At 48.2% G+C, this 27,313-nt stretch overlaps 9 protein-coding genes; 4 read left to right on the top strand and 5 right to left on the bottom strand.

The window, feature by feature from the left end:
* Positions 1–845: 845 nt before the first annotated feature.
* Positions 846–3,534, top strand: FFUJ_00211 (related to C6 transcription factor; the record flags this gene model as incomplete). XM_023573545.1 has 8 exons in its annotated part: positions 846–898; positions 995–1,117; positions 1,165–1,655; positions 1,702–2,237; positions 2,285–2,558; positions 2,606–2,781; positions 2,827–3,010; positions 3,056–3,534. 8 exons carry the CDS (start codon positions 846–848, stop codon positions 3,532–3,534), a joined length of 2,316 nt encoding a protein of 771 aa, XP_023425248.1.
* Positions 3,535–3,658: 124 nt separating this feature from the next.
* Positions 3,659–4,676, bottom strand: FFUJ_00210 (uncharacterized protein; the record flags this gene model as incomplete). XM_023573546.1 has 4 exons in its annotated part: positions 3,659–4,119; positions 4,177–4,264; positions 4,314–4,367; positions 4,434–4,676. 4 exons carry the CDS (start codon positions 4,674–4,676, stop codon positions 3,659–3,661), a joined length of 846 nt encoding a protein of 281 aa, XP_023425249.1.
* Positions 4,677–5,730: 1,054 nt separating this feature from the next.
* Positions 5,731–9,122, bottom strand: FFUJ_00209 (related to small s protein; the record flags this gene model as incomplete). XM_023573547.1 has 3 exons in its annotated part: positions 5,731–7,533; positions 7,619–8,606; positions 8,689–9,122. The coding sequence occupies 3 exons, from the start codon at positions 9,120–9,122 to the stop codon at positions 5,731–5,733; spliced, it is 3,225 nt and encodes a 1,074-aa protein (XP_023425250.1).
* Positions 9,123–11,110: 1,988 nt separating this feature from the next.
* On the top strand, positions 11,111–12,917 carry FFUJ_00208 (related to tetracycline resistance protein (probable transport protein); the record flags this gene model as incomplete). XM_023573548.1 has 2 exons in its annotated part: positions 11,111–12,580; positions 12,633–12,917. The coding sequence occupies 2 exons, from the start codon at positions 11,111–11,113 to the stop codon at positions 12,915–12,917; spliced, it is 1,755 nt and encodes a 584-aa protein (XP_023425251.1).
* A 438-nt stretch (positions 12,918–13,355) lies between these two features.
* Positions 13,356–14,460, bottom strand: FFUJ_00207 (related to arsenic resistance protein ArsH; the record flags this gene model as incomplete). XM_023573549.1 has 3 exons in its annotated part: positions 13,356–13,733; positions 13,786–13,984; positions 14,039–14,460. 3 exons carry the CDS (start codon positions 14,458–14,460, stop codon positions 13,356–13,358), a joined length of 999 nt encoding a protein of 332 aa, XP_023425252.1.
* A 1,416-nt stretch (positions 14,461–15,876) lies between these two features.
* FFUJ_00206 (HET-6OR heterokaryon incompatibility protein (het-6OR allele)) lies at positions 15,877–17,262 on the top strand (the record flags this gene model as incomplete). Its single annotated transcript, XM_023573551.1, has 1 exon — positions 15,877–17,262. One exon carries the CDS (start codon positions 15,877–15,879, stop codon positions 17,260–17,262), a length of 1,386 nt encoding a protein of 461 aa, XP_023425253.1.
* Positions 17,263–17,391: 129 nt separating this feature from the next.
* On the bottom strand, positions 17,392–19,677 carry FFUJ_00205 (uncharacterized protein; the record flags this gene model as incomplete). XM_023573552.1 has 5 exons in its annotated part: positions 17,392–17,962; positions 18,011–18,334; positions 18,387–18,709; positions 18,761–19,483; positions 19,540–19,677. 5 exons carry the CDS (start codon positions 19,675–19,677, stop codon positions 17,392–17,394), a joined length of 2,079 nt encoding a protein of 692 aa, XP_023425254.1.
* A 1,159-nt stretch (positions 19,678–20,836) lies between these two features.
* On the top strand, positions 20,837–21,935 carry FFUJ_00204 (related to endo-polygalacturonase 6; the record flags this gene model as incomplete). XM_023573553.1 has 2 exons in its annotated part: positions 20,837–21,604; positions 21,657–21,935. 2 exons carry the CDS (start codon positions 20,837–20,839, stop codon positions 21,933–21,935), a joined length of 1,047 nt encoding a protein of 348 aa, XP_023425255.1.
* Positions 21,936–24,950: 3,015 nt separating this feature from the next.
* Positions 24,951–26,524, bottom strand: FFUJ_14413 (related to neutral amino acid permease; the record flags this gene model as incomplete). XM_023573554.1 has 4 exons in its annotated part: positions 24,951–25,599; positions 25,649–26,006; positions 26,054–26,315; positions 26,366–26,524. The coding sequence occupies 4 exons, from the start codon at positions 26,522–26,524 to the stop codon at positions 24,951–24,953; spliced, it is 1,428 nt and encodes a 475-aa protein (XP_023425256.1).
* Between the last annotated feature and the right edge of the window lie 789 nt (positions 26,525–27,313).

The following is a 27,313-nucleotide window of genomic DNA, read 5'->3' on the forward strand; positions in this document are numbered from 1 at the left end:
GCATGCTAGGAATCCGTCTCAAACAATTGGCCCAAACCTCGATATCTCAAACCTATCGTTATCAACACCAAACCCACTAGCACCGCCAAACGTTTCCAAAAGAGTAATTATCTCACGCCCTCACCAATCGGGAGGGCCTACTTCCCGATCCCTGCAATCTCCCCTCGATATCTTACCCACAAACATGATAAGTGAGGAGCGAAGAAACCCGTCATGTATGACGCCGACCTCGCTTTTGCTGATCTAATGTGCGATATGAAGAATTATTTCCTCATTGGGAGCATTGATCCCGTGGCCAGACGCCTTTGGTTCAGTGACCAATGGGATATAGTGCATATTGTGGGGATCGATAGTGTGTTGTTCATTGACGTTGTGAGGGGGAAAGGTTGGGCTTATCTAGCCACGGCATTCCAGTGAGCGAGGCCGGTCACGTTTGGGAATGGAGATACTTGGTTGTCTAACTGCTGCATCTACCGTTGGTCAAGAAAACAGCCTATCTCTTGACAGAGCATCAAAGGGTTAACTCAGACCAAGCATAGGTGTAGTTAATGCTTCATTAATCCTTCTAGAATGTCTCAAATAGTAATATTAGCCCAATACCTCATCATGCATCATACCGAGTCCGGTAGCCCATCGAGTGTCCGCCCCAATATTACCCCGGTAACGGCCACGTCTTAACCCAATCACTTGATCGGCATTTGTGCGGGGGTGCTAGGGTCAGTGGCACTCACACCTAAACTGCAGGGGAACCCAAGACACATTCACTCACTGCAGCCAAAGGGGAAAAATTGTTTCCTTTTGGAGAGCTTCTGTCGCTAAAAGATTCTTCGACACATCGTAAGATAATGGCATCAGGCGCGCAGAAGGAACCTCGCAAGACAAGAAGAACAGCTAATGCGTATGTTATATGTCCACCGCTTTAAGCTTAATCTATATGCCCCCGCCCCCCGCTTCGTTGGGTGGCTGAGAGTGTTCTGGGCTGACGGCGTCATAGCTGTGTCGCGTGTAGACAGAGTAAGATCAAGTGCTCTGGCGATGATCCGTGTCAGAATTGCCAGCGACGTTCTGTGCAATGTCGCTTTACGGAGGGAGGGGCAAAGGTGATGGTATCAGAAAAGTTCGTCATCAGGTGTCCTTATCTCAACCCTCACTGACGAACCCAAGATATCTCCAAGATCTTCAAAAACGAGTAGAGCAGCAACAACGCTCACCGTCAAGTAACATCTTCGACAACACAGGTCAACTAGATACAGCATTCACATACCGCTCACCTCCCACGGCCTCAGCACCACCTCCATACCGTTCATCAATGGACGCAGCATCCGTCCACTCTCAAAACTCTCACCCCTCATACTGTTCGCCGCCAATATCATCATCTCAAGTTGGAGGAGATAACTACTCTCCCGGATTGAAGCGCACTAACGATGCTGCTTTTGGAAACGATGTCAATGGTGAGTGCGGGGTTGATACCAGTCTTGCTTCTCCTGCGCTCACGGTAGGCTCCCAACAACAACAATCTGACCCGTTGGTTAAAGATCCAGCTACTTCGTCCTACTCGCAACAAACCGGCGAGTCGCCATTGACTATCTGGCCGAGTGCGTTTACAATACCGTCTAAGATCATCAAGAACACTCGCAAGAATAGGCGCACGTGGAGTGAGTGCAATAGCTGGTTTACGAGAGACATTCTGACATGTAACAGTATGGCTTGCGCCTTGGTCAACGTGGTCTTTCACTCTACGGCTCATGCTTATGCTCGGCGATAAGCTACAACCAGGTGGTCTCAACATACCACCACAACTAATCGAAGAAGACGTCTACAAGCTGTCCTGGACACAACTAGACAAAGCCGATGTCTCCGGCCTCCCCTCCCTCGACTACGCGATCTATCTCTTCCACACCTTCAAATTCCACCTAGGCCAAACCTACCGTCTCTTCGACGAGGTGGAATTCGTGAATCAGATCCGTGATTTCTATTCTGACGCGCAGAACAAGGCAGAGGAGAACCGCCTCTGGTATGTCAAGTTTCTCTTGATTCTAGCCTTTGGAAGCGCATTCCTCTCCTCCCAGCCTGTCCCATCCAAGGAACCCCCCGGTGCAAAGTTCTTTGTGCGTGCGATGGGTCTCATGCCGGATCATACGGCGCTTTGGAAGGATAGCTTATTTGCGATAGAGGTTTTGGCCATGGTTGGCTTGTATTTGTATTCGATTGATGAGAGGGAGTCTGCTCACGTATATGTAGGTTTTCTGTGGAAGTTTTTGTTCTATGACTGACGGATATACAGCTTGGCCAGGCTATTCGAATCGCTCAGTTGGAGGGTTTGCATACGCAGTTACCTGACGATGAGCTGGGTAGTGAGACAGTGACCTCTTGTCGTGATTTATGGTGGACGTTGTACATCATGGATCGCCATTTCTCGTCTTCTTTGGGGCTTCCTATGTCTGTTCAAGATAGTGACATTTCTACACCAGTCAACCCACCAAATGTTGGGTCACAAGATGATAGCGCTCGCAGTCTTCAAGTGAATCTGTCTCATCTTCTGTCCGTGATATTAACCAGTAAGTTTCAGTCTGAAGAATCCTCCATCGATTACTAACCTTTCTAGCACTTTACAAGCCAGAGAAAACACCACTTGATCAATTCCTTGAGCAAACCAAGGCAATTCTTCACACGCTCGCCCACCACGCTCAAGAGATTGAAAGGATCATATCTCTGAAATTCAAAAACTCAGTAGATACCATGCCGCGAGGCACAAAGTACATAACGCTTCTTTACCACCAGGTGAGTTTTCCAATCCTCGCTCAACTACACGTTTAACATTTCTAGTGCGTTATTGTCGCCACAAGACCTCTGTTACTATCAGTCCTCAAAGAACGTCTTGACATTCTTGGCCAACCAGGTGATGAGAACTCAGAGGCATTCCTCGGCCAAACAGCAGCTGTTATCTCGACTGGTATTAAATCAGCCGTCAAAACACTACAAATCCTCACCAGCGAGTACAGTCTCCTGGGTATGTATCCCTAATCCCTCGCCTACTGTCGCTAACACCTCACAGAGGTTTTTCTCCCCTACGATCTCGAGTTCACCTTCGGCGCTGCTCTCCATCTAAACATGGCAACCGCCCTCTTCCCAGGTGTAGCAGATGACCAAGGCTGCCGTCTACTAATTCACCAACTCCTCGACAACATGATCGCCCGCGGTAATCGCCTCGCATCCGTTCGAAAGCAAGAGCTCGTGTATCTCGAAGCCCAATGCCAAGAACTGGTGGCTCAAGTACAACAACAGGGTCTTCAAACATTATCCCTCGCAGTAACAGACGAAGACTTGGCGAGAAAGGCGGATGAGGAACAGCAACGACTTCTTGCGCAGGAGACGCTGGGGATGGAGGCTCCGATGAATTGTTTGCAGAATCCTATGACGAGTGATATGGAGTTTCTTGATAATATTGGGATTTCGTCAGAGGAGTTCTTGTCGATTGTGCATCAGATAGGGGATCCAGATATTATGCCTGAGAACATGTTAACTTTGGAGTAAGGGGAAAATTAGATAGGGTGTCTCAATTGGTTCTTTTAAATGATTATATATTTAGTATTAAACTCAATCTAAAGCATTTAGTTACGGTTTGAAAACATATATTATGCAGTATTTGGTATATAAGCTACTGCGGCGTACGAGCCGTAACAAGTATTGCTGTTGATTTGAGGTCCCAGCCATTTCCACCATGCTTAATCTGGAGATGTTCGACCAGGACCTTATTGAAATCATCTTCATACTGCTCCTTTTGCTCCACAGTCCAATACTTGTTGATTATCCACTTAACCATCATTCCAAATGAGGCTAAAAAGCTCTCAGCATTGGCAACAGGACGGATGAGATCAACAGTTTCGACCTTGACATCAACGAAGCCGTGACGGACCAGCTCCGCTTCAATACCTTCAGGTTCTACCCATTCCGACTTACCGTGAAGAGCAACTGGCATCAGGTCTGGAAACGACGTCTGGAAGGGGAGAGATTCGAGTGCTGATCGAAGATCTGGTACCCATCCGCCATCATGACCGTTACTGGCAAGGGGCACACTGAATGCCACGAGGCCACCGGGTTGAAGAATACGAAGTATATCTTGTTTATCAATGGTCAGGTGACTGTGAAGTTATGGAATTTAACATGGAGGCTTACCGCGCAAGACTGCTACTGGGTCAGGGATGATATGCATGGCGAAATTCATGGTTACATGACTGAACGAGTGCTTGGGAAGACCTGAGTCCTAGTCCTATTAGACTAAAACAACAATAGCACGTCGTCGAGGAACTTACTTGAGCATCCAGGACTGCAGCGTCAACGTTGATCCATTGGTCTCTCCCCGCGCGCTGCAGGAGAATATTAACAAACCGGGCATTAACGTCCGCACAGAGGATCTTGCTCTATGACAGTACCGACGGCTGAATCACTTCTTGTAGACAAGATGCGATCAGACCTGTGCCACACCCATGGCCAAGAAGACTGAAGCTCGTTGTGGTCAAAGGTTGTAGCCCTGCTTGTGCGATCAGCATTCGTTCTGATTTTCCCATCATCTCATCCGCTTGGCTGATCATGTACTCCACCTCGGGATCTTCAAGAGACTGGGGCCCTTCTTCGTACCGCTTTTGAAGCTCGTCCTGGGCTTTTGCGTGGGCCATGATGGCTTGCTCTCACTAGTGATGGAGGATCTAGTCAGACAAGTGTGCAGAATTCCGGCACGGCACGAGCCTGGATAAATTATTCACAGAAGGTTTGGCTGGTGGTTGGGGAGAAAGCAAGTGGAATGATTCCCGCAAATTGTCTCAAGCAGGGAGGGGAGGGTGGTTTCATAGTTATCATTTATTTCTTCGGACTCTTTTCTCTCTTCACTCGGACACTTTCTGACACTTTTCGGAAACAAATGTTTACCAAATCTGTAGTTGAGCAAGTTGTTAGTGGTCTAGGTAAGCTAGTTATTTCTTCTCTATTATGCTGAGGTACCAGATGAGAGAAGAGGCAGGGAAAGAACTGCCCACTTGGAGCCCGTCTTCTATTTGGTTAGGAATAGGCGGAAAATTAAACAATGTTGCAATTGAGAACAGTGAATGCAACATCAAGGCCCTCACATGCATCGTATGCAATGTGCTCAAAGGTGCTCATTCAAGCGCGCACAGCTTAGCAAGCAGTTACGGCTTTTCTTGTCCCTCTCTTTTTGAACAACACTCTTACGCAGTCTTTTAGTTCTAGTCAAAACTAGGCTACTGTAAATCAACAAGAAGGAGAGGGTTCAGGTAATGGAGAAGCGTTTAATTAGCCCTACAGATAATGCATCTTGGGAACCTACCGGCAGTCTTGAAATGTTTCTTTGATAGCTTATCAATTGGCAAATACGCTAGTCCCTAGCTTCCAAAACTTTGATGAGACTTGGCTCTGGTGTCTAGGTAAGTTGCCATAGGCTTACGTCGCTGTGATGAGGCTTAGACGGGGACTGGCGCTACAATCATCTAAACTCCTTGTAACTTGTGAGCCATGTTCGAGGCTATTATCTCATTATATTTCTATGTCACATTGGCTTAACCTCAACTCTGAAGCAAACAAGATGTTTCCAAAACTAAATAAACCGGATGGCTGCTGGTTCTTGACTGCTCTGATATCTGCTCTAGTACACTTCTCATGGTCCGCTTATCCAGGACAAAATCAATAACCATATTCAGCTGCGTAACGAAGGCAGTGTCATTTACCAATGTTTATATCTTCCTCTCTGTATAGCCCTATACCCTCTTGTATTAGCATGTCCATCTCTTCCTCAATAGGAACCTCCTTAAAACACTCCGACGGAAAACTGGACTCTGGATGGGTAGAGCTATCCATAGGACTATATATGGCGTCCAGGACGCCTTCAAGGGTTTTGAACGCTTCTGGGAACTTTACAGGATATCCAAGACTTTCAATAATGTCTAAGCATGATTCCTGGTCGAGGATTCGATAACAAAAAGTCCCCGGGTCTTTTCCTCGGGGGCGTACAATATGCCGAACACGTGCATAAGGTCTGGTGAAAGAAGCAGCAAGTTCGCGGGTTCTAGAAGTCAACTCAGCTGGAATGTTCTCGAAGTCGGCAATGGCCAGTAGTCGGTTTATGAGAAACTGCAGATCGGCCTCCATCGCGACCCATACATGCCGCCCGGGAAGCTCACCAGGCAGCAAGGGACCATGCTTTCCAAGGAATAATATGACCCTTCTGTGCAAGTCCGGGCAGGTCTGTACCAGACTTTCTATCACGTCAAGAAATATCGTCATCTCGCCATAGTTGTCACCAATATCTAATGCACTTCTAAGAAGCGATTCGAAAGCCGTGGTGTGATGGGTAGTACGGATTTCGTGTCCCGGAACCTCAAATGACAAAATGGACCTCTTGGCAACATACGCCTCTCCACCTAGCTCAATCAAGCATCGAATTACCCTGACTGATGTTTTAGACATTTTAAGGAGTTGGCTTGCAAGTGCCAGCTCGTGAAAAGCGTTGGTAGCAAGCTTTGGTGAGGGAGTTGGCATAAAGGAAGAAATGATAAAATCGTCGAAGTTTTCCAGATAATATGCTGCGACACAAGGAAAGGTTGGATTAAAGTCCAAAACCCGATATGAATGAGCCAGAGCACCATCTTCATGAAGGCCCTTCATAGCTCCAAGTATCGTCAATATGACTTCCGGATTCGCCGTCGTGTTATTCAATCGATTGCAGTCATGTAAAGCAAAAGCGCAATCAGACACAACCTTGAACTGGTGATAGTACGTGCTGGCCAGATTGAGACGGCATTTGAGCAGTTTTAGGCCGTCGTCCATCAATTTTGTCTCATTTAACCTGTAATTCAAAATAGATAGACCATATTCTGTATCAACCAGGAAGTCGTGAGCTGTGCGGTGGATGAACTGGACGGGTCGTGTGAGTGGACGGATCGCTTCCGGGAGTGCCACTCCATTTTCGGGAAAACCACACTGTCGACCAACTTGTAGCATGCCAGCGCATCGAGTTCGGATGTCGCATTCTGTCGCCTTACACAGAGCATTCAACTCATGCAGTGTCTTCTCATTGGCTTTGGGTGGGAAGATGAAATGGTCTTCAACCTTTATTGCAAGTGATAGTTGGACCAGGTTGGGCTCTGTCATGTAGTAATAGTCTCTATCCTTTGTCGTCTGTCCTATGTGCCACCCGTCAGCGATGACGAAGCGGAAGTATCTTGCAGCAGTCTCGCGGTATACACGATTGTTTCCATTTAGTCTCTCCCACATTGCCTGATAAAGAGACTCAAGCTCCTCTGGGAGCTCCGCTAGCCTTTTAGAAATGAATTCTTGATCATCGCCTATCAATATCCCATCAGTGACGCTTTTCGTGGCAAGAGCAAGCCATAAGAAGACCCCTTGCGCTTTAGCCAGAAGGGTCTCTGTGAACTCTTCGAGAGGCAAGCTGGCGAACTGATCTTGTGGTAATTTTTTCGAATTCCTGGCGTAGATAAACGACCATCTCAGGCTTAGTGAGGTCTTCTAGTCGTAAGCTCAGGGCTCCAATTCTTTCGAGCCGTTTGACTAATTCTGTCTCAGGTCGGCTTGATACACAGACTTTTACTCCCTGACATGTCGTAAGTCTTTGAACAACGTCAAAGAGTGCTCGATACCCGTCCTTATCTGATATCTCGTCGAGGCCATCGACAAAAATGCAGGGTGGATGAGCTGAAACATCTAAAAGATACAAGAGGACTTTCTCCGCTTCTTTAGACGACCACTCCTTATAGAAATCTTTCGATCCGGAGAATTTGAATGTCGTTAATACTTTATCAATGCCATCGTCATCTTCTGACAGAAGGTCATAAAGCAAGGAACACAACAGGCCCCTGACACTGTTCTGAGGTTCATTGCCAATCTTCCAGAAGAAATGTGATATAATTCTAGTTTCCGGGTGCCGAGAGCCAAGTAAACGCTTCGTGTTGTCGTTCTCAATAACAAACTTGATCAATGTGCTTTTCCCTGATCCTGGCTTTCCTCGAATCCAGAACAGTGTGTCGTCCGACTGCAGCCAAGTGCTAAAACAATCCCATATCAGATCAATCTCGTCAATTTCGTCGTTGGTCCTTGTTTCGTCGCTATCCTCGTCGCTATCCTCCTCGCCATCCTCGTCACCATCCTCCTCGTCGCTATCCTCATCGCTGTCATTCGCACGGTCACTCGCGCTGTCATGGCCGAGTGTATGATTGTAACCTTTCCAGGCTTTGTACCCAGGGTCGTTGCGGCAAACACGCTCATATGAAGCAAAGACCCTTTCAAAACAAGCGTCTGATGATGGCAGAACAGAATTATATCTCTCCCTGATTTCCTCTGGTTTGAGGCTTTTCAAGAGTCGTTGACGCTGGTTGTCTGAAATTTTCTTTATCTCCAAAGCCTTGAGTTCTGAGGTGACGTGAGTGTTGATGGCATCCCGTGTAGCTTGGGCTTCGATAGAAACTATTTGCTCTACCCTGGTATAGCCTTCCGCGATCTTGAGAATGAGGTTCTGGACATCGACCTCTAGACTTCGGAATCCTTGGGACTGTTGCTGTGCTATGGCAGTGTCCTGGTCGCTATTCACATCTTGCTGTTAGCAGGCTTTGATCAGATAAACAGTCTAGGAGGAAAGTATAGTCAATAAAGCCTAATACATACCATATCTTCAATAAAAGCTCCGTTTCCATCAATTCCTTGCACTTCTTCAAGGATTCATTCAACTGATTGAGCTTGGTTTTATGGCTCTCTGTGCGGAAAGCAGAATAAACAGCCTTGAATATTTTGCCTTTTCCATTTTTGTACCGTTTGGTAAGTGTTTGAGCCTCTTTTCTCAGCTTTAACGCTGTGTCAATGCACTCCTGCGAGACGTTGGATAGCTTGTTGCCAACTTGGGTTCCCTGGGGCACTTGGGCGCCACGAGACTGAACGCGACTGGCTGCCTCCATCATCTTGTTCGAGTACTCCTCAAGCTCGTTCTCGGGCGTAGGTATTCCATCGTAAATTTTGAAGCTGAGGGACACGAGGCTCCCAGCAAAAGCAATCAACTGAACAACGGCGCTGGCAGCCCCCAGGGCTTCCAAGCCGGTCGCCATTACGACTATTTCAGGGATAAAAACTTAGGATAGATTGAGTAGACCTTGATCTGCTTCAGGGTCAGATGTTTTCTTCCTCCCTGAAGCGAAAGGCAAGGTCTCGTGTTGGAAGAAAGTCGAAGTTGGGGTAAATTGGGCAGGAATTGGGCGACTCCCAGTGCAAATTGGCAGAATGTGAATGCCACTGCCTCAAAATCTGACTGCATTTACGATGCTGTGTTACATGCATTGTTGCCCAATCAAGTGTGTCATTTCAAGCCCAGTTCCCCTTGCGGGATGCCTTGGCTGTGGTTGTTTGACATGGTTTTATTCGGGTGGAAGCTTGACTGGAGCCTCTGGCCAAAACAAAGTAATCTTGCTCCTTTGTCATCATTACTATGAATTTATGAAGCACCTAAAAGAGAAATTTAGTTTATTTCCCGACTTTAAATGTTATATACGGCTTGCTCAAGGGTCGGGCAGGAGCCAACATTCAGGCTGTGCAGTGCAAGCATGTCATTGGATATTGGGGATGCTCTGTAATATAAGCTTCTCTGTTTATCCCTAGAAAATAGTATAACCTGGGAAACATTCTTAACAGATCTAAACAGGCCTTTAATTGTTTCGGCACAAATTATAAGTGTATAGTTGTAGGTAGAAATGAAGTACTAAAATCCCAGTGCTGTGAGAGTACTCTGTTAAGGGCAGGGGTAATTGGCCAATTATATTTAAGCATTTACGCAGCGCCACACAAGACAGCCACCAGTTCTGCCACAGCATCAAAACTCAAAACACCAAGAAGACGACATCGCGATATCGAAAAAAAGAGATAAAAGACTCAAGAAGGGCAAAAGAAGAAATTGTACTGCGTAATCAGGGAATCGAACCCTGGGCTCCCCGACGTTACTCGAATGGCAACGGAGAATTTTACCACTAAACCAATTACGCTTAACTTGATGTCTCTGTGCTGTCAAAATTAGGGTTATGGAGCAAGGCAAGCCGCAAATTGTTAAACAGCAAGGGAGAATTCCATCTCGGCTCACTGATAGCGGCATCAATTCTCGTGTAGGGTTGAAGAGAAACAGATCCTCTATTGCCAATGGTTGGTATAGGTCATTCATGGTCTCACCTGAGATCTAGCTTATGTTACTTGAGCGGCTTAACTCACAACATTTAGTGTCTTCAAGTTGCTGGGTAGCCAACAGCATATGGCAACGGATCAATTCTTCCCTGCGAGTGAATTTATGTCAATATGAGAAATCTTGCTCCCAGAAGATGGCAAATTACTGACACGTCGCTTCGTATCTACGGTGAACTGAGGATGGAAGTTTGTCAATTCATCTTTTGCTTATACAGGGTAGGCATCCACGCGTTTGATCGATCTCATCCGCGTAGCTCACTCAATTGCATCATATCCTCACGTTCCCCAAGGGGCATGTAAGCACGTGCAACCAAGATCTCGATCAAATTTTCAACAGGACGATTTCAACGATCACAAACTTGGATAAGCTTCTTTGCATTGAGTTCCACCGGAGTAAGCCGCCCGGTGCCATCATAAACGGTCATGCTTCATTGGCTGATGAGCGTCAATCGCCCCATAATTACATCAGCGATCGTACCTTGCGACAGGCTCACGAGGGCAGGAACAACAATCACCTGCATTTTTTCTCCCTGCACCTGCCCAGAAACGACCGATCGGCCGATATTCGGGCCATCAAACAGCTGCAAGCAATCCGATTTTGATGTCTCACCTCAATTAAAGCTTGGTCGATCATCTTGGATAACTCATCATTAGCATCGGCTTGACTGACTTTTAAGCAAATGCCAAGCTAGAGCCTTGTTCTCATCGTGGCGCGTGTCAGCCCCGCCAAATAAATCTCTCCAGATTCGCTACGCACATCCTACGTCACCACTCTTTCGCTCGCTCCCCCAAAGCTTGAGAGGTGATCATCCTCTACAAGCTTTCCCAAGGTCTGAAGAGGCCTTTGGACTGCAACGAATTGTTCATCATGGCGCCCTCACGAAGTACCTCCTCGAATGCTGCTGCCAGGGCCATGGCTGTCAATCGAACAGCCTCGTCTGGTTCATTCCATGCCGGCGCGCCGATCCCTACTCTGAGTTCCCTGCGACGACAGTCTCATCGATACCAGACCTTTCCTACCACTCCTCCCAAGACTCCTCTCGAACAACCGTACGCTCCATCGAATGGAAGCGATTCCGAAGATGAAGACGATCACGAAGAGACGCCCTTGCCTGTGCGACAGCTGCTCTTGCTGGCGTTTCTCTCCCTCGCGGAGCAGACCGCGCTGAACTCGATATCGCCGTATTTACCTGAAATGGTACTTAATATGCCCGGTATTCCTGACGATGAGGCCGGTCTATATGTTGGAATACTTGCGAGTTCTTTCGCATTGGCGCAGCTGTCGACCAACTTCCTCTGGGGGTATGCCTCGGATGTCATTGGACGCAAGCCAGTTCTGATCATGGGTACGACCGCTCTGATGGGGTGTTTCTGCGCATTTGGCTTCTGTAAGGAATACTGGCAGATCGTTGTTGTCCATGTCGCAATGGGACTTCTCAATGGAAATGCCGCATGCGTTCCCACAGTCCTGGGAGAGGTTACAGATCGCTCTAACCAGAGCCGCGCATTCACATACCTGCCTGTCATCTACTCCCTCGGTAGCATCACAGGACCTGCGCTGGGTGGCATTCTTGTCGGCAGGATGGGCAAAGAGTACCCTTATCTTGCTCCCAACATACTGTCCGCTGGTCTCCTCGCTCTGAGTGTCGTGGTGGTCAGCATCTGGTTCGAAGAGACACTGGACAAGACTGAAGTCAACTTTGAGAAGCCCGCCTGGGTCGAGAAGATTGTTTCCTGGTTCTCTTCACCTACGCCCCCACCTCGACGAGCATCTTGGAGCGCGCGCTGGCCTCGATCTCAATCCTACCAGAACCAGCCCCTTCTCTCCTCCGGACGAGCGCTCGAATCCGATGACGATGACGAAGAGACCGAGAACGACGACGAAAGCGATAACAAGGCGGATCCGGCAATGTCCGCGTGGAAAGACCTCAGCCGAACCACGATCCTCATTCTTTTCACGTATCTCGTCTTCCAACTCTCCAACATCTCCTTCAACAGTCTCTACCCCATCTTTGCCGCTACGCCACCACCTGCCGGCCGCGACTTATTGCCCAGTAAGATTGGGATCAGTCTGAGCATTGCAGGTTTGGCAAGCTGCATCTTCCAGGCTTTCCTTTTCCAAGCGCTCAAGGTCAGATTGGGTAATCTCGGTACTTACCAAATCTCGCTTCTGGGACTGGGTATCAGCATGCTGCTTATGCCGTGGGTTGGCTACGCCGATAGCAAGCCTTTGTTTGGTCTGGGAAGCGGCAAGATGTGGCTGTACATTGAGCTTGGAGTGGTGTTGATCTTGAAGAACCTTTGTGCTGTGGGTGGTTTGTCGAGCGTCATGCTTCTGGTGAGTCCTCCAACACTGCGCGCCATCATCTGAACGTTACTAACCCCATTAGATCACCAACTCCGCTCCATCGCACTCAAGTCTTGGCAGCCTTAATGGCATGGCGCAAACCCTTTCCGCTCTCGGCCGCAGCTTCGGGCCCTTCGTATCGGGTGGCCTCTTCAGTCTGTCCATCAATATCCAACCTAAGGGCGAAGCATTGGCTTGGAGCATCTTTGGCGGTCTGGCCATTTTAGGCTGGGTCTCGTCTCTCTTCATCCGCCGCGACGGCCTTGAGAGCGACGATTGGCAGGGCTCGGATGAGAACCTCGCTGAGCAGGATGCCGACGCCGCGTGAGCTCACAGCGACAAGACAACAACAAAAAATACAATAGACCGGATTGGCATTTAGCATTGGATTGATGGGGTGCATATGGGACATGGTCGCTTTGACGTATTGTCCGGGCGTATTGGAGAACAGACTGGGGCAGGGGCTGCTTTTGAGAGTTGAGCGACGACGTAACGATGAAGACGTACCACCTTGGGATTTACCATTGTACAATTGATAGATAGACTTGGATATAGCTGCTTCCACTTAAGCTGGCTGAGTGAGTCCGCGATAGTTTATGTATTCTGATACTTGCTGTACTCGTCTTGTCATAATTGAGTTCTGGTACATACCAAGGCCTACTTCGCTCAGCCCAGCGCAATCTATTTGACCATCTGCAATATTTACATCTCATCCAAAAACAGTCTATTGGATCTCTTTCTAATATGCGGGTCATCTATATATCTTCTATTTTCCCTCTTCCTTTGCCCTCCGCTCTGCCCTCTCACTATACCGATCCCCGAACAGATCAAAATGCGGCCTCATAACAATGGTATACTTCACAAGCTCCTCCATACAATCGACAAGGCGATCACGATTTCCACTCGGCAGCATACGGCTCCCTTCCTCCTCAGAAGTAAACTGCGTATAAGCTTTTGGCACAGAACTTTGGTTAGGTATCGTAAACATCCTCATCCAACGCCCAAGGATACGGAGAGAGTTGACAGCGTTGAAGGATTGAGAGCCGCCGCTGACTTGAGCGATGGCGAGGGTTCGACCTTGAGTTGGGCGGACAGAGCCGGTTGAGAGGGGGATCCAGTCGATCTGTTGTTTGAAGATGCCAGTCTTGACGCCGAGTTAGATTTACGGCGCGAAGTTAGAGGATTGGAGGGCTTACCAAGTTTCCATGTTGTTCTGGACTTATCCAAACGTGGCCATCACTCCATTTACTCAGCTCACGAAGCTCTTGGACCTTGGAGTGGTTGTGTTGAATATCGTCTTTTTGAGGGAGGCCGGCTGGGTCGTAGACTCGAACATCGCAGCCGAGGCGGTGGAGGATGCGTGCAGCTTCGAAGGCGAGGAGGCGAGAATATGATCTGAAGGAAGATGAGATTAGTGTCCAGCCTCCAAGCCTGAGAGTGAGTACCTACCGACTCCGTAGACTACCGTAGAGGACCAGGATGCGCAGACGATCAAGACCTTTATCGAGAATCTCGGACTCAACCATTTGAATAGCTGTGCTCAGCTCCAATTCTGCAACCCAATCATCTTTTATGTACTTGTCTTCAAGAATAAAAGGACGGTGTGTCTCTCGGATTTCAGAAGGGTCATCGGAAGGGTCAATGGCGAGGGATCGATAAGCAAAGGCTGGGTCTGGAGTCAGCTCAACTGCCGTCCTCCCGGCGTGGGAATTGTTGAGATCCCCGTGACCGTTCATCTTGAGAGAATGAGCGCGATGGAATAAACTTGTGTGACTAGTCGTAAGGCGATGGGCAATGAATGGAGTTCTAGAGACTTTGGGGATTTGAAAGTTGGCAGTGCAAAGTCGAAGAGAGTCACGAGGAAGAGCCATTCTGACGGCAAATCTCTAGGGTTACTTCACAGACCTGATGCATTATTAACTAATAATTAGGCTTTTTGACAGGTTCGCTCTACGTCAGACTTTTCAAGGGTCCAAGTGCAGAGCCAGGGCTTGATCAATCATCTCCAGGGCATGACAGGCTCCCGATTCACCATCTTGATGGTGACCAATCACTGTTGGGGTATGACAAGGTCCCTACCACGCCCAAGTCAAGCTACGATATTCACCTTGGAAAAGCCCAGAAACCTCGATATTGAGAGACATTTAGACATCTAACTTGATCTCTGATCGAGATTACCATTGCTCAATGTCAAGAAGGCATCTGATATCATGTTGCGAAGAATGTCTGAGGCAAACCAACATTAAATGAACAACAGGTAATGTAGAATAGCGAATGCCTAGGCACCATCAAGTTCACCATTTTCCACGCCGTAGCTTGGCTGAGTTGTTGTTTGTACAGTTGCAAATGCGGCTGAGACAAGCACGTGAAAAATGAAATCCCAATCAGGCAGCGGCTGCCCAATTTCCAAAGTACGAGGCTGTGTTTGATACAAGCCTCAACCGACTTCATGTACACGACGCTCTAACCCAAGTTATCTACGACTAAAACTCCCCAGGCCATGTCATTTCTTCGTTGAAGCCATCGTCATACATCATGACACGATGCGGTCGGTGTTGATGCGGAATGGCTATACGCCGATTATATCCCTCACCTTCAACAGCTCCCGTCCAAGATCTTCAGGGTGGAAGACTTGTGGAGAAATTTCACTGCTTCATATTCCTTCAAGAATTAAACGTTTCACCTCTTGCTCGAGATGTATATACCCCGCCTGGTGCTATGTAGTAATCTACTGACTTGACTCGAGGCAGCCTACCATACAAATATGATGGACATTTAAATCAAGACTCCTTCCGAATCTTTACACTTGACCCTGGAGAAGGGAAGGATGAGCTCCAAGGTACTCTTCAAACATATTCACTCGATGCAGCTCCCAAGTATGAGGCTCTCAGCTATGTATGGGGACCTCCCAATTGAACCAAGATAATCAAGTGTAACGGCCAAGACTTCACTGTCACTGATAGCCTTGAAACGGCCCTCAGGAGGCTTAGACTCCCCGGAGAGTCACGTCGCATATGGATCGATCAAATATGCATAGACCAAGACTCAATAACGGAGCGGTCCGAGCAGGTCAGCATTATGAGGCATATCTACTCCAATGCGGAAATCGTCAATGCATGGCTTGGTCCTGCTGATCCAGAGGTAGCATCCTTTGCAGCTGGAATCATTTCAGCTCTCACCAAATCAAAACCTCGTCCTTATGAAAAGATATCTTTCCCGAGGACCAAGAATTGCTAGATCTCAGTCTGCCAACACGAGATTCACTTGCTTGGGACGCTTTGAACTCAATGCTCGCAGCACCATACTTCTCCAGAGTCTGGATCATACAAGAAATCGTATTGGCTACTGATTTCGCACTGCTCTGGGGAGACATCACTATCTCCAAACGCGACTTCCATAATTTCCGGATAGCCGCTCTCTACTACAAACTCTCTGACGGAGACGTTCAAAAGGACTCGCCAGTCGTGATGTGGAACGCTGTCACCCTCTGGTACATGGGACTCTACAAAGTTGGGGACAGCGGTCTCCTGCACTTGGTCTCTTTAACATCGTCATCTAATGCGACTGACGCACGGGACAAGATCTTTGCATTGATAGGACTTGCTGGGGATCGATCCTACGGCGTCGTGCCAGACTATAGCAGGAGTGAGACAGAGGTCTTTTCGGATTTTGCTCGTTCGGCGATAATAGCGGAAAACAACGTGAACATTCTCAATTATTCGTATGTGGAGGATCCTGAGGACCCAGAACGCCGCCCTCTTTGGGCCCCGAGATGGCAGTTTGGCGATGATTCACACAAAAACTCTTGGACCAAATACAATGTAACTGCCTCACGAGATGTACCGATGGTGTTGGTTCCATCAAGGAACGAAAACGTACTGAGTCTGAGAGGGATCCAGGTCGATTCAGTCAGAGACATGTGTGATAGGGAAACCTACATGCACAGAGTTGTTCCTGCTGCTGTTGATATGATCACACATCATACGGAAGTGTTTAGCAAAAGATACGGCTCAGATATCATCCGAATGGTCCTCCTGACAATGATGGCCGGCCATGAGAGCTCTGGCCCTATGATCAACCGCGTCACAACCCGACCGACCGACGACGGATATGTCAATAATTTCATATCCTTCGCCCTAGGATTCACGATCCAGACACACATCTCCCAAGACGGCAGAGAACCATATCAGAGGAGATACCTCGAGCTGGTGAGGCTCGCCACAGAAGCTATTTCCCTGCCGGCAGAGCCATGCTGGACATCACCCTTTGATTTCGAATTCTTGGAAATGATGCTCAAAATTCTTTATCCCCATGATCCCTCGGTTGTAGCGGCTGATTTGAATATGCTCACCAGGATCGACTGCAATTTTGTCATGGGGCCGCAGCGGTTCAGAGAGTCTATACGGGCTTCTAATGCCAGGAAGATATTTGTTGCGGAAACGGGTTATGTGGGTTTCGGACCGCATTGCATGAGGCCTGGAGATGTTGTTTGTGTTTTGTACGGAGGTAAGACGCCATATGTCATCCGGCCAACGTCGGCGCCAGATGAGTATCTATTTCTTGGGCCAGCTTATGTACATGGGCTTATGGACGGTGAGGCTGTTGATGCTTGGGAGAAAGGCAAGCGGACTGAAAACCAAGAGATTCAGGAGAGGCTGTTCAAACTCTTGTAAAGAGCAACGATTCGACACACCACGGAATTAATTCTCATTCCATACCTGATTCCATAACGAAAAATGCTAACAAGACAAGCTATGCAAGGGTATAATAACTCCCAAGACACTCCTTAAATCAATGCCCGTCTAATCCTCCTTCTTGTACACCGCAAACTCATCAAACAGCGCCACCTCCTCAAACTTCTGCGCAACAGCCTGGACATCCGCCTCATCCCGATTCGTCATGGCCAAGTCAAAATCCACAATCAAACTCGTTGAGATCCCTTCATCATGATGCCCTCCCTGCCCCTTAACCTCCGCCATCAGCCTCTTGGCCTCTCTGTTCGTGATCAACCCGTTGTTAATCGCCATTGTCAAGAACGCCTGTGCTATTCCCCCAAATATGGGATATCCGACATACAGGTGCTGCCAGTAACGTATACACAGGAGAAAGTAGAATTTCGCAGTGGGGTCGTTTGTTTCTCTGCAGATTGTGTTGGCGATGTGGATTAGGGATATGTTGATATAGGGCATGTAGCTGTTGGGCATTTGCTGTGTGCGGTAGAGCAGGGCAAGTCGTTTTAGTTGGTTCAGGGAGGCGGAGAAGATGGTTTTGGGGGTGCTGTCTTGGGAGGAGAATGACCTGAGGGTGTAGGTTTTGTGGCCGCCGTGGGCGAAGGGACGAAAGATATCCAGAACTGCGCAGTGGAACCACATACTGAGCATCAAGTCAGCATAGTACCTCAAGGAGAATTTACGGACTCACTGGAACAACATGACGTGTTCTTGGCTGTTTTGGTCCCATGCCATGTCTTTGCCGAGAGAATCCGCCCAGGCTAAAATCTTCTGGTACTTAGCTTCTGCGAAAGCAATGGGGACACGATCAACGACAGGTGTCCCGTCCGCTATGGAGTAGACCACAGCTACCTCCTGGATCACCGTGAAGAACTCGCACAACTTGGTGAATGAGGAGCCCATGTATTCTGGTAGCGGATGTTCAGGCCATGGGTCATCAACTCGTTCGTGACCAGGTATTGGCAGAGCAGGCGGTATCGCTATACTCTCATCGTGAAAGTACAAAACATGAATTCTGTGGTGAAACTCAGAAAATGTCGAATGAACCATTTCGATGAGTCACTTACGTTAACCAGTTGTAAGTGCCCCAGGCAACATGTGCAGTCATCCGGACCAAGTCATCAGGCAACTCTTGGAACGCCAGCGATGACGGACTATCCAGCGGGACACCGTACAAGCCAAGTCTCCTTCCCATGTGGCGAGCAGCAGCAACAAGTTCTTGGGCTAGCCCCTCATGCCCATGGAAGCGACAGGCGAGGCTGAAGGTGTTGATAGCCGCTAGGGTGATGAGGTCGTCGAACGAGCCCTCAGCGCGAAAGAGCCTTTCCGTTTCTTGGAAGCAAAGACGACCAACGGCTACGGATTCCAAATCGAAAGCTGTAAATGCATGCTGCCATCCAAGTCAGTACTTTGTTGAAGAAGAAGAAGACGCGGTACTCACGCAAACAACGTATAATATCGCGCTGACGAGAAATGTAGAGCAAAATTGGGGTTTTCGCTCCACGAGACTCTCGACGAATAAATCTGCATCAACAAACCCCACAATCGTCTGGTCCGTTTCCAGAAACAGCGAGATCATCGCCGCGGCAGTTTCATTGCTGATCGGAACCTTTGTCCAGTACGAAATATCAACCTCCTCCAGCCGCCTATCGCAGAGTGAACGAACCCGATCTGACGAAAGGATAATAGGACTCGCCGGCGATATCTTGTGCACCAAAGTCCCCGTCTGCGTCGTAGGAAGCGCCGGTTTTTCCAAAGGCGAAACCCCAAGAGAGGTAATGTCAATCGGCACCAACGTCGGATATACAATGCCATGTAACGCTGTAAGTTCAAACTCAACCCTTGAATTCGTAGTCGGTAATACAGCCTGCGCCGTCCTGTGATTCGACAGCCGTATCCTGGTATTTACGCTCCCCTGCAACGACGCAAAAGCCCCATTCACATCCGCCGGCGATCTCAGCCTCTGCAGAAGCTTGAGCGCATCTTTCTCCGGTAGTGTCTTGAGCTGCTCTACTAGATCCGCGTAGTGGTTAAAGCTGTGCTGCAGGGTATCAAGCTGTTTTTGAATCTTGATTGTTGAATCAACTGTTTTGGGGGGTATGCGGTAGATACACGCCAGACTGCGCGTTTGACACTGATCACAGGTCGGTTCTATACCATTGCACTTTTTTGTTCATTTTTATTAGTTAAACGGGTAGTATGAGTCGGTAAGAGACTCACGGCACGTTTCTTTTCGCGGCAGGGATTACAGGCTATCCTGACATGCTGACGCTTACGTTTGGCCACGCGGAACTTGCGGTCGATCTCATCGGCGTCGTCTCTCGGGGCCGGCTGGATCTTCCTGTAGTTTCCTTGCATGGCTCGATCATAACCTGCCAGGTCCTGGTTGGCTTCCGAGTCATTGTGCTGTTAGCGGGGGAGGTTTATCGTGGGCGGTTGATACGGTGGGGGTGATGTGATTATGAAAACAGAGGGGGAGCAGAATAAGCTTTCGGGCTTCGGTTATACTTTGATGCGTGGAATGCTTTAGGGTAAGTTCGTGATATGATTGAAGCTATCACGAAAACAGATGCCTGTGAGCTTCGGCAGTGTTGATACGGTATTAGATTGGTTGTTGAGAAATTGTTAGAGTTTAACTGCCACGTAGAAAATCGCCACCGAAAAGACTTGACTCATGCGGTGCAAGTTTGACACTCAGCATGACTCCTATGTCTTACTCAGCAGCCTCAGACTTTTTTCATCTCTCCAGTTTTTTAATAACGGTGAGGAAACGAAGGGAACAGCATTGACCGGAAAGCACTCGGCGTTAATGCGAAAACTCGAGTCCCAGCTCAAATGATAGACAGCGCTAGAAGCATGTAAAGAATTCTACTGTTTGATTCCACGACCAACCAAAAGAAACGGAGACGCCGAGGTTCAGCGCATCAAATCCATTCTCAGTTAGTTATCCGCGCATCCACTGCACCCCGCTCCCGTTTCCGTCCTATCCTCACTAGATAAGATACGTATTTGTCGAGGAGGAATAAGAATCTTACTGCATTGACCAAGTCATACGGAGTAAACCTCGGCATGTAACGTAAACACGCCTGATCTTAAAGTTGCTATAGAGTATTGACAGTGAATACTGACTCTTAGCTTACATGTAGATTGGCTGATGTGAATTCAACCACCATGGCATCATCCATGAGGTCATTACCGCTTTGGGAAATATCACCGTGTATGTGGACCATTCCCGCGCTGTGACGTTTTTAGTTGTCGAAGAAATTCTCAATGCTTTTCTCCCTTACAAATCAAGCCTCCAACGAGCCTCGGTATAATGCCAGCGCCACTTTGACGTGGCTTCGGTACTTGATGCACCGTGTCTTATAAAAGTTGCAGTGACGTCGTTCATTTCTCATATTCTCATCATAACTTCATCTTCATCTTCATCTTATATACCCTTTCCTCTCATCTGATACACTTCAATCTCATCTCATACTCTTCTTACGCCACACAACACATAACACATACCGCCAAAATGACACAGAACAAGACTCTCGTTTACAAGAAGATCCCCACTGGTCTCCCCGTGGCCGGTGAGCATCTCGTCACTGAGGACCGCCCTGTCGATATCGACTCTGCTCCTCAAGGCGGTGTCATCGTCGAGCTTCAGTATGCCTCTTTCGATCCCTACCTGCGCGGAAAGATGCGCGACACATCAACCAAGTCATACGCCCCCGCTTTCGAGATCAACGACCCCATCGTCAACGGCACTCTTGGCAAGATCATCAAGAGCGACACCTCTGACTTCTCCGAGGGCGATCTCGTCACAGCCTACCTCCCCATCGCCGAGTACGTCCGCGTTGAGAAGGACACCCTTCCCAAGGTCAACATGAGAAAGGTCCAGAACCCTCATAACCTTGATCTTGGTCTTTTCCTCGGTCCTCTGGGCATGCCTGGTCTCACTGCCTGGTCTGGTCTTCACCAGATCGGCAAGCCCAAGAAGGGTGAGACTATCTTCATTAGCTCTGCGGCTGGTGCTGTTGGCCAGATCGTTGGTCAGATTGCCAAGCGTGAGGGTCTGACTGTTATTGGTTCCGTTGGCGATGATGCTAAGCTTGACTTCATCACCAAGGAGCTCGGTTTCGATGCTGGCTTCAACTACAAGAAGGAGAGCCCCAAGGATGCTCTTCCTCGCCTCGCCCCCAACGGTATCGACATTTACTTCGAGAACGTCGGTGGTGACCACCTCGAGGCTGCTCTCAACAACATCAACGTCGGTGGCCGTATCCCCGTCTGCGGTCTGGTAAGTTAACTCTCTGCCCATTCTCAAATATCACACAACTAACAATCTTCAGATCTCCGAGTACAACACCCCCGCCGACCAGCGCCAAGGTGTTAAGGGTCTCCTGAACCTCATCGCCAAGCAGGTCAAGATGGAGGGTTTCCTCGTCGGCAACCCTGCATTCGGCCCTGCCTACTACAAGGAGCACCAGGAGAACCTCCAGAAGTGGCTCGCTGACGGCAGTGTCAAGGCCAAGCTTTACGTTACCGAGGGTATTGACAACGCCGCTGAGGGTTTCATTGGTATGCTTCAGGGCAAGAACTTCGGCAAGGCTGTCCTTAAGCTCAAATAAATTAATGTGATATGATGATGAATTGTATAAAATGGATGGGTTATATAGAATCATATAATGAAAAGTTATTAATGAACCAAGAATTCTAGGAATATTCGTGGCTCTGACTGTTTCGTGATACCGCACTATACGTTCGTGAGACTCCTTGTGGTCAATTCGCTTTAGCAGCATTCGCATGACATTGAACGATATAGCTATACTTAGCTTCAGCTTCTGAGCAGATATAAGACCCTGAAAACCAGTACAGAAAGAAAATCCCGGCTGCGGGAGGGTACGGCCTTATATGGCATGTATACTTCAAGTTAATCCCGAATTCAATAATACTGCAGCGAACTATCCCGATACAAAGTGTTGAGATGGTGCGATGATTTCTCAGTGGCTTGCCTCGTCCCTTAAACCAAACTGGCAACTTGAATACAGTGAAACGACAAATAACTGGAAAAGAACTCTGGGTTTCTATTTGAAAGGCGATCCATCAGTCACGCTTACAGTGATAAACTCGAGAACTAGGGTATGCTTGCCGGTGAGATCGACTAGCTGGATACGAAGCGGTGTGAGCTAGGTCGTACAAGTAGCACAAAGTCCAAGGCTGTCATCCCAAGGGAGAAACAAAACTGAGATAAGTTCAGAATGATCTCAAGTAGCTAAATTAGCAGTCCTGGCTTCGCCACTTCACCGGCGGTACACACTTCAACACAATTCGATTTTTAACTCTGTGTTTTGGCGTCTCGACAAAGAGAACCATAGCAGACTCAGAAAAAGCCTTGGTAAGAAGATGGACAAGTTCCCCTGCAAGTAGCACAACTTTGATGCCGGCCCCTCACAAGCTTATGCACAGATGAAATAACCCATATTATTTTGGAGCTATAAACTGCAGCCTCGTAAATCTGGCCTAAGGATCACTTCTCTTTGGAATAACACTAAGAGGCTTATTAGGCGCTCTAAGGTTGAATAGGCTATGGGCACTCGATCATGATTGGGGAGTGATTACTCTATTAATGTTAGTAGAAATAACTAAGTCAATTGGCTCCAGGTTTCTTGGGGTACTTTCTCAAGGACTCTGAGGAACTGGTGTAAATGCTGTAGACACCATCGACGTCTTGGGGTGTTGTAGGTCAGTTCACGCGCAGCTTTGAGATGCAAGTCTCACAGGGTAAATGAATGCTCACATTGTTGCCCTGTCCCATGTTATTTCACTCGGAATAACTTGCCTGTCTGCGGTCCGCTTCCTTCAACAAAAGAAGGGCGCTGAACACAAAGCTGGAACTACTGCATGGCCCAAATGGAATGAATACCGAGTACTTATTAGGCCTGGTAACTTGCATCTTTAGTTGACTACTGGTATAGGGACAACTGCACCTCACCCTTGCTGAAATTTACTTGAATTCACTCCTAGACGATAATCAGATTCCAAGTGCCATCTTGCCGGTTGCCATGTACGAACTTCAGATTCTCCTTTATCCCTGAAATATCTCCTATCAATGCAAGTTGAGACAGCTTATGATACAAACAACAGTCCGCCACGGTTGGCTCAAAGCAGAATCAATTGAAGAAGATACTAAGGAATCCTAGTAGAATTACAGAAGTATCTCCGAAACCAGACACAACTATTGTTAATGATCAACAGCCCTGATCAGCTTAAATTCGAGTCTCGAGTCCTGTTTCACAATGCCAGACACTTTCAACGAACCTCGTTACTATGCTGACAATATCAAACTTCCAGGACTAGTAGTTCAAGGTCTGGGACCGGGAGACTCCCTGAATGTGCCATCTCAATTCCAACATGCAGCCACTACGCGCTTATGAGTACTCCTGGGAGTCAGCTAGGAGTATTCTACTATCTCTCTATGTCTTACCTACTAATTTCTTCGTGAATCGACCATCGCTGGTCGACCTCAGCCGCAAGAGCCTCAGTGGTTGGGTAACTATCAACGTTACTCAATCGGGGACTCCGGCATCGGATCTGGGGTTCCCGAATCAAGGTTGACCGTTGCATGGCCCAGGTTCAAGAGCCCCATCTCTTCTCTTCTCCCGACGATTGCCGATATCTCAAACCTCCCTGTATGCCAATATCCACTTCGTAAAGTTAGTTAAATACACCATTCATGGTTTAAAGATCAGTGCTGAACGTTGGACTTCAATAAGCCGATATGAACCAAAGTATCATCCAAAGAGGAGTCCGGCTGTATAAAACATCCCTGACGTCGGCATCACCTAGCTCTCCTCTCCAACTTTCTCCAACTCAGTCAGTGGCGACTCTACATTGAAAACTTTAAAGTTCAGACTAAGCACAGCTGCACCGTCTCATTTCAGCGCTGTACTTTGTAAACTAGTCACCGCCACCCGACAGGTTAGTACGTAGCAGCTCCCGCAGATCCAGACGTCACAATAGGCAAAGTTTGATCATTGTATGACTTAACAGATGGCAGGCCAGAATCTTGATTTGGATTACCATTTAAGTTATCCACTTGATGTAATGATGAGTTGTGGATATGGGTATCGAGACTATTGATGGGCTAACGATGAAATGCGCGCAGTGGAGATGGGGAAGCGCTTAGGCTAACGGGTTTGCTGAGGTCGATATCCACAAGGGATCATGGGTCTTCATCCAGTGTTTTGCGGGGAATGTGATAGCCAAGCTTTTGGTTGAAGAAACGATTGCGAAGTGATTGCTTGAGTCAATGGTGAACTGAGTTACCGCAAGTCTGAGCTTTGGTTGACGGGCCTGGACACGACGTAAGAGTGAATAGCTATCAAGTGTAAAAAGGTCTAAAAGAGCTCATAACATCGATAAGCGAGCAACATGTTCCCTCACTTACACTCTATAACTTGGAACAAGCATCAGGATAAATGCTGTGATTGAGATCAAGAAAAGTCACGTCGCATGAAACTGGGTGTCAAGGTGTAAATATGATAGTAGATGTATTCTTCAACCTCTAATGCATGAATATGTTTCTCTACCCTCTAAATCCAATGCTATATAATACATAATGCTAAAAGAAAACAACGCTGCGCTTAGGTGGAATTCGAGTTATCAGCACAAGAGAAAGCAGCAGAGCCACCTGAAGCCTTGTAGGAGTCGATGATTCCAACGATAGATCCATAAGTACCGCCGATCATGAGGAAAGTACCCGAGACAATAACAAAAACGCTGAAAGCAACCATGAGGTACCACTTCATGTTAGGGTCACGCTTGCCCTTGGCCCAGTTGTCATACAGCCACATGAAGCCGTACAGCTGGAACGACATGAGCGTACCGAGCAGGGCACCAACGAGAGAGACGAGACCACCAAAGACGGGAATACCGGAGGCAATCAGGTAGGCGATGACGGTGGTGATGATGGTGCAGGCGAGCCAAGTTCCCCAGTGGATAGCGCTGTTGGAGGAGAGATGCTTTGTTCCTCGGAGAAGGCGAACGAAGACGTATTTAGCGGCGAAGTGAATGACGAGGACGGTTGTTGCGAGAAGACCGGGGAGGGAGATGCCGTAGGCGACGCGCTTGATGAGATGGCCGGCGGAACCGAGGGCTGGTGAGGCGACGTATGAGCCGCAGTAAAGGTAGACTACGCAGCCGATGACGATATAAGTGATGGTGACACCGGCTTGGCAGATGAGGAGGGATCGAGTGTAATGCTCAGGACGCTTCATCTCAGCAGCGATGGCACTTTAAAAGTTAGCTTGCTAAATCACATATTGCATTGAGAAAAACTTACAAGAATCCGGGCGTTCCAGCATAGGCAAAGATGAGAGATGAGATGGAAGAGATGGCCTCGGTGAAGCTGGGGTTTCCAACAACCTTCCAGTCAGACTTCCAGTGACCCTCTTGAGGAGCAGCTGCAGGACGATCTTGAACACCAACCGCAATGGTGACGGTGAAAATAGCAGTCATGATGCAAACGAGGCCGACCCAGGCGAGCATGCTGATGCGGCCGAGGGTGCGAACACTGGCCAGCAGGAATCCGCAGATGGCAGCAACAGCGACGAAGACAGCAGTGCAAGTACCGTGAATAGAGACGGCGTTGAGACCGATTGAGATACCGAGCATACCAGAGCCCGCAACGAAGATCCAGACTGAGCTGTTAGCTGATGTCGTGATAGGATAAGAGGGGAGTACATACAGAGGCAGAATGCAATACCGAAGATCTCGCGTCCAACCCGGCCGAAGATCAGAAAGCCTGCATCATCGATACCGTAGATTTGAGGATGGTTACGCTTAAAAACACCGATCATGTAGTCAGACCAGGTTGTGATGGCGGCGATGACGATGAGGCAGATGATGCCGGGGAGGATGCCGAGGACGTCGAAGACAGCTGGGATGGACAGAACACCGAGACCGACCTGGGTCTTCATCATGAGAGCAACGGTGCCGATCCAGCCGACCTATTGATGTGAGTTGAATTGAAGATTCTCATGGTGTTGGTGTGACGCACAGCGCGGTAGTTGGGGCCTTCATCGGTGATATCACCAAAGACATCATCGTGGACTTGGGCTTCACCAGCGATGGAAGGGGTGTTGTTTAAAGCTGGCCGATCATTCTCGTAATCATGCTTGAGGTCCTTCTCAGCAGGACCGCTAGAGTATTGCGACATGTTGAAGGAGCAAAGCTAATTGACCAACAAACGACTAAAAGATTGAAGAGAGGGGGGGGAGGTGAAGAGGGAAGAGAGAGTGGAATGTGGAGGAGATGAAGCAACAAAGTCTGGGGATTGTGGACACAACTTATACAAGCTCCTCCCAAGCTCAGACAAGTTGAAGTCGATCCTATACAGCAAGTCTAACTAAGCTGATAAAGTTGGTCTTTGCCCCCCTAGTCGATCCCCGTGGTGATTTACCCAAGAGAGGCTAGTGAGTGATACGCTGAGGAAAAAAAAACCTGGCAGGCAATTCGGTGTTGGCGAGGCTTATCTGGGTGTGTGGAGTAAGTCCCCCTCAGACACTCTGCTCTGGCTCTGGAGTGCACCTCTTGGCTACTCCATGTCCCCATGGGGTTCCCCGTACATACCAGACCAAAATTCGCGGAGAAAGAGGGTCTCAGTACGATTGACGAGCCAGAGCAGAAAATTGCCATTGTCTAGACTCTCAGTTGAGAATTCTCATCACGTAAAAGAAAACAAGGCACTTTCGCCAGAAATTGAAGCTATGACGTTGAAAGTTCCACTGGGAATAGCGAGTCAGGCGTTGCTCCGCGGTGCATTGCTCCCCATAATTCGAAGCGGCAGAGCCTCATTGGCTGAGGTGTCAGTTTCTATTACCCCATTGCTCCGCAGTCGGGAGCTGATCCGGTCTCCAAAATATCCACAACCCCAATTTTCCACGCTCCATCAGACACGAGAGCTTCATTATTATTGTGGAATTCGTTACCAATATGTATCCCTCTC

Source organism: Fusarium fujikuroi, chromosome FFUJ_chr01 (assembly GCF_900079805.1).
Source record: "Fusarium fujikuroi IMI 58289 draft genome, chromosome FFUJ_chr01".
Taxonomy (NCBI): Eukaryota; Fungi; Ascomycota; class Sordariomycetes; order Hypocreales; family Nectriaceae; genus Fusarium; species Fusarium fujikuroi.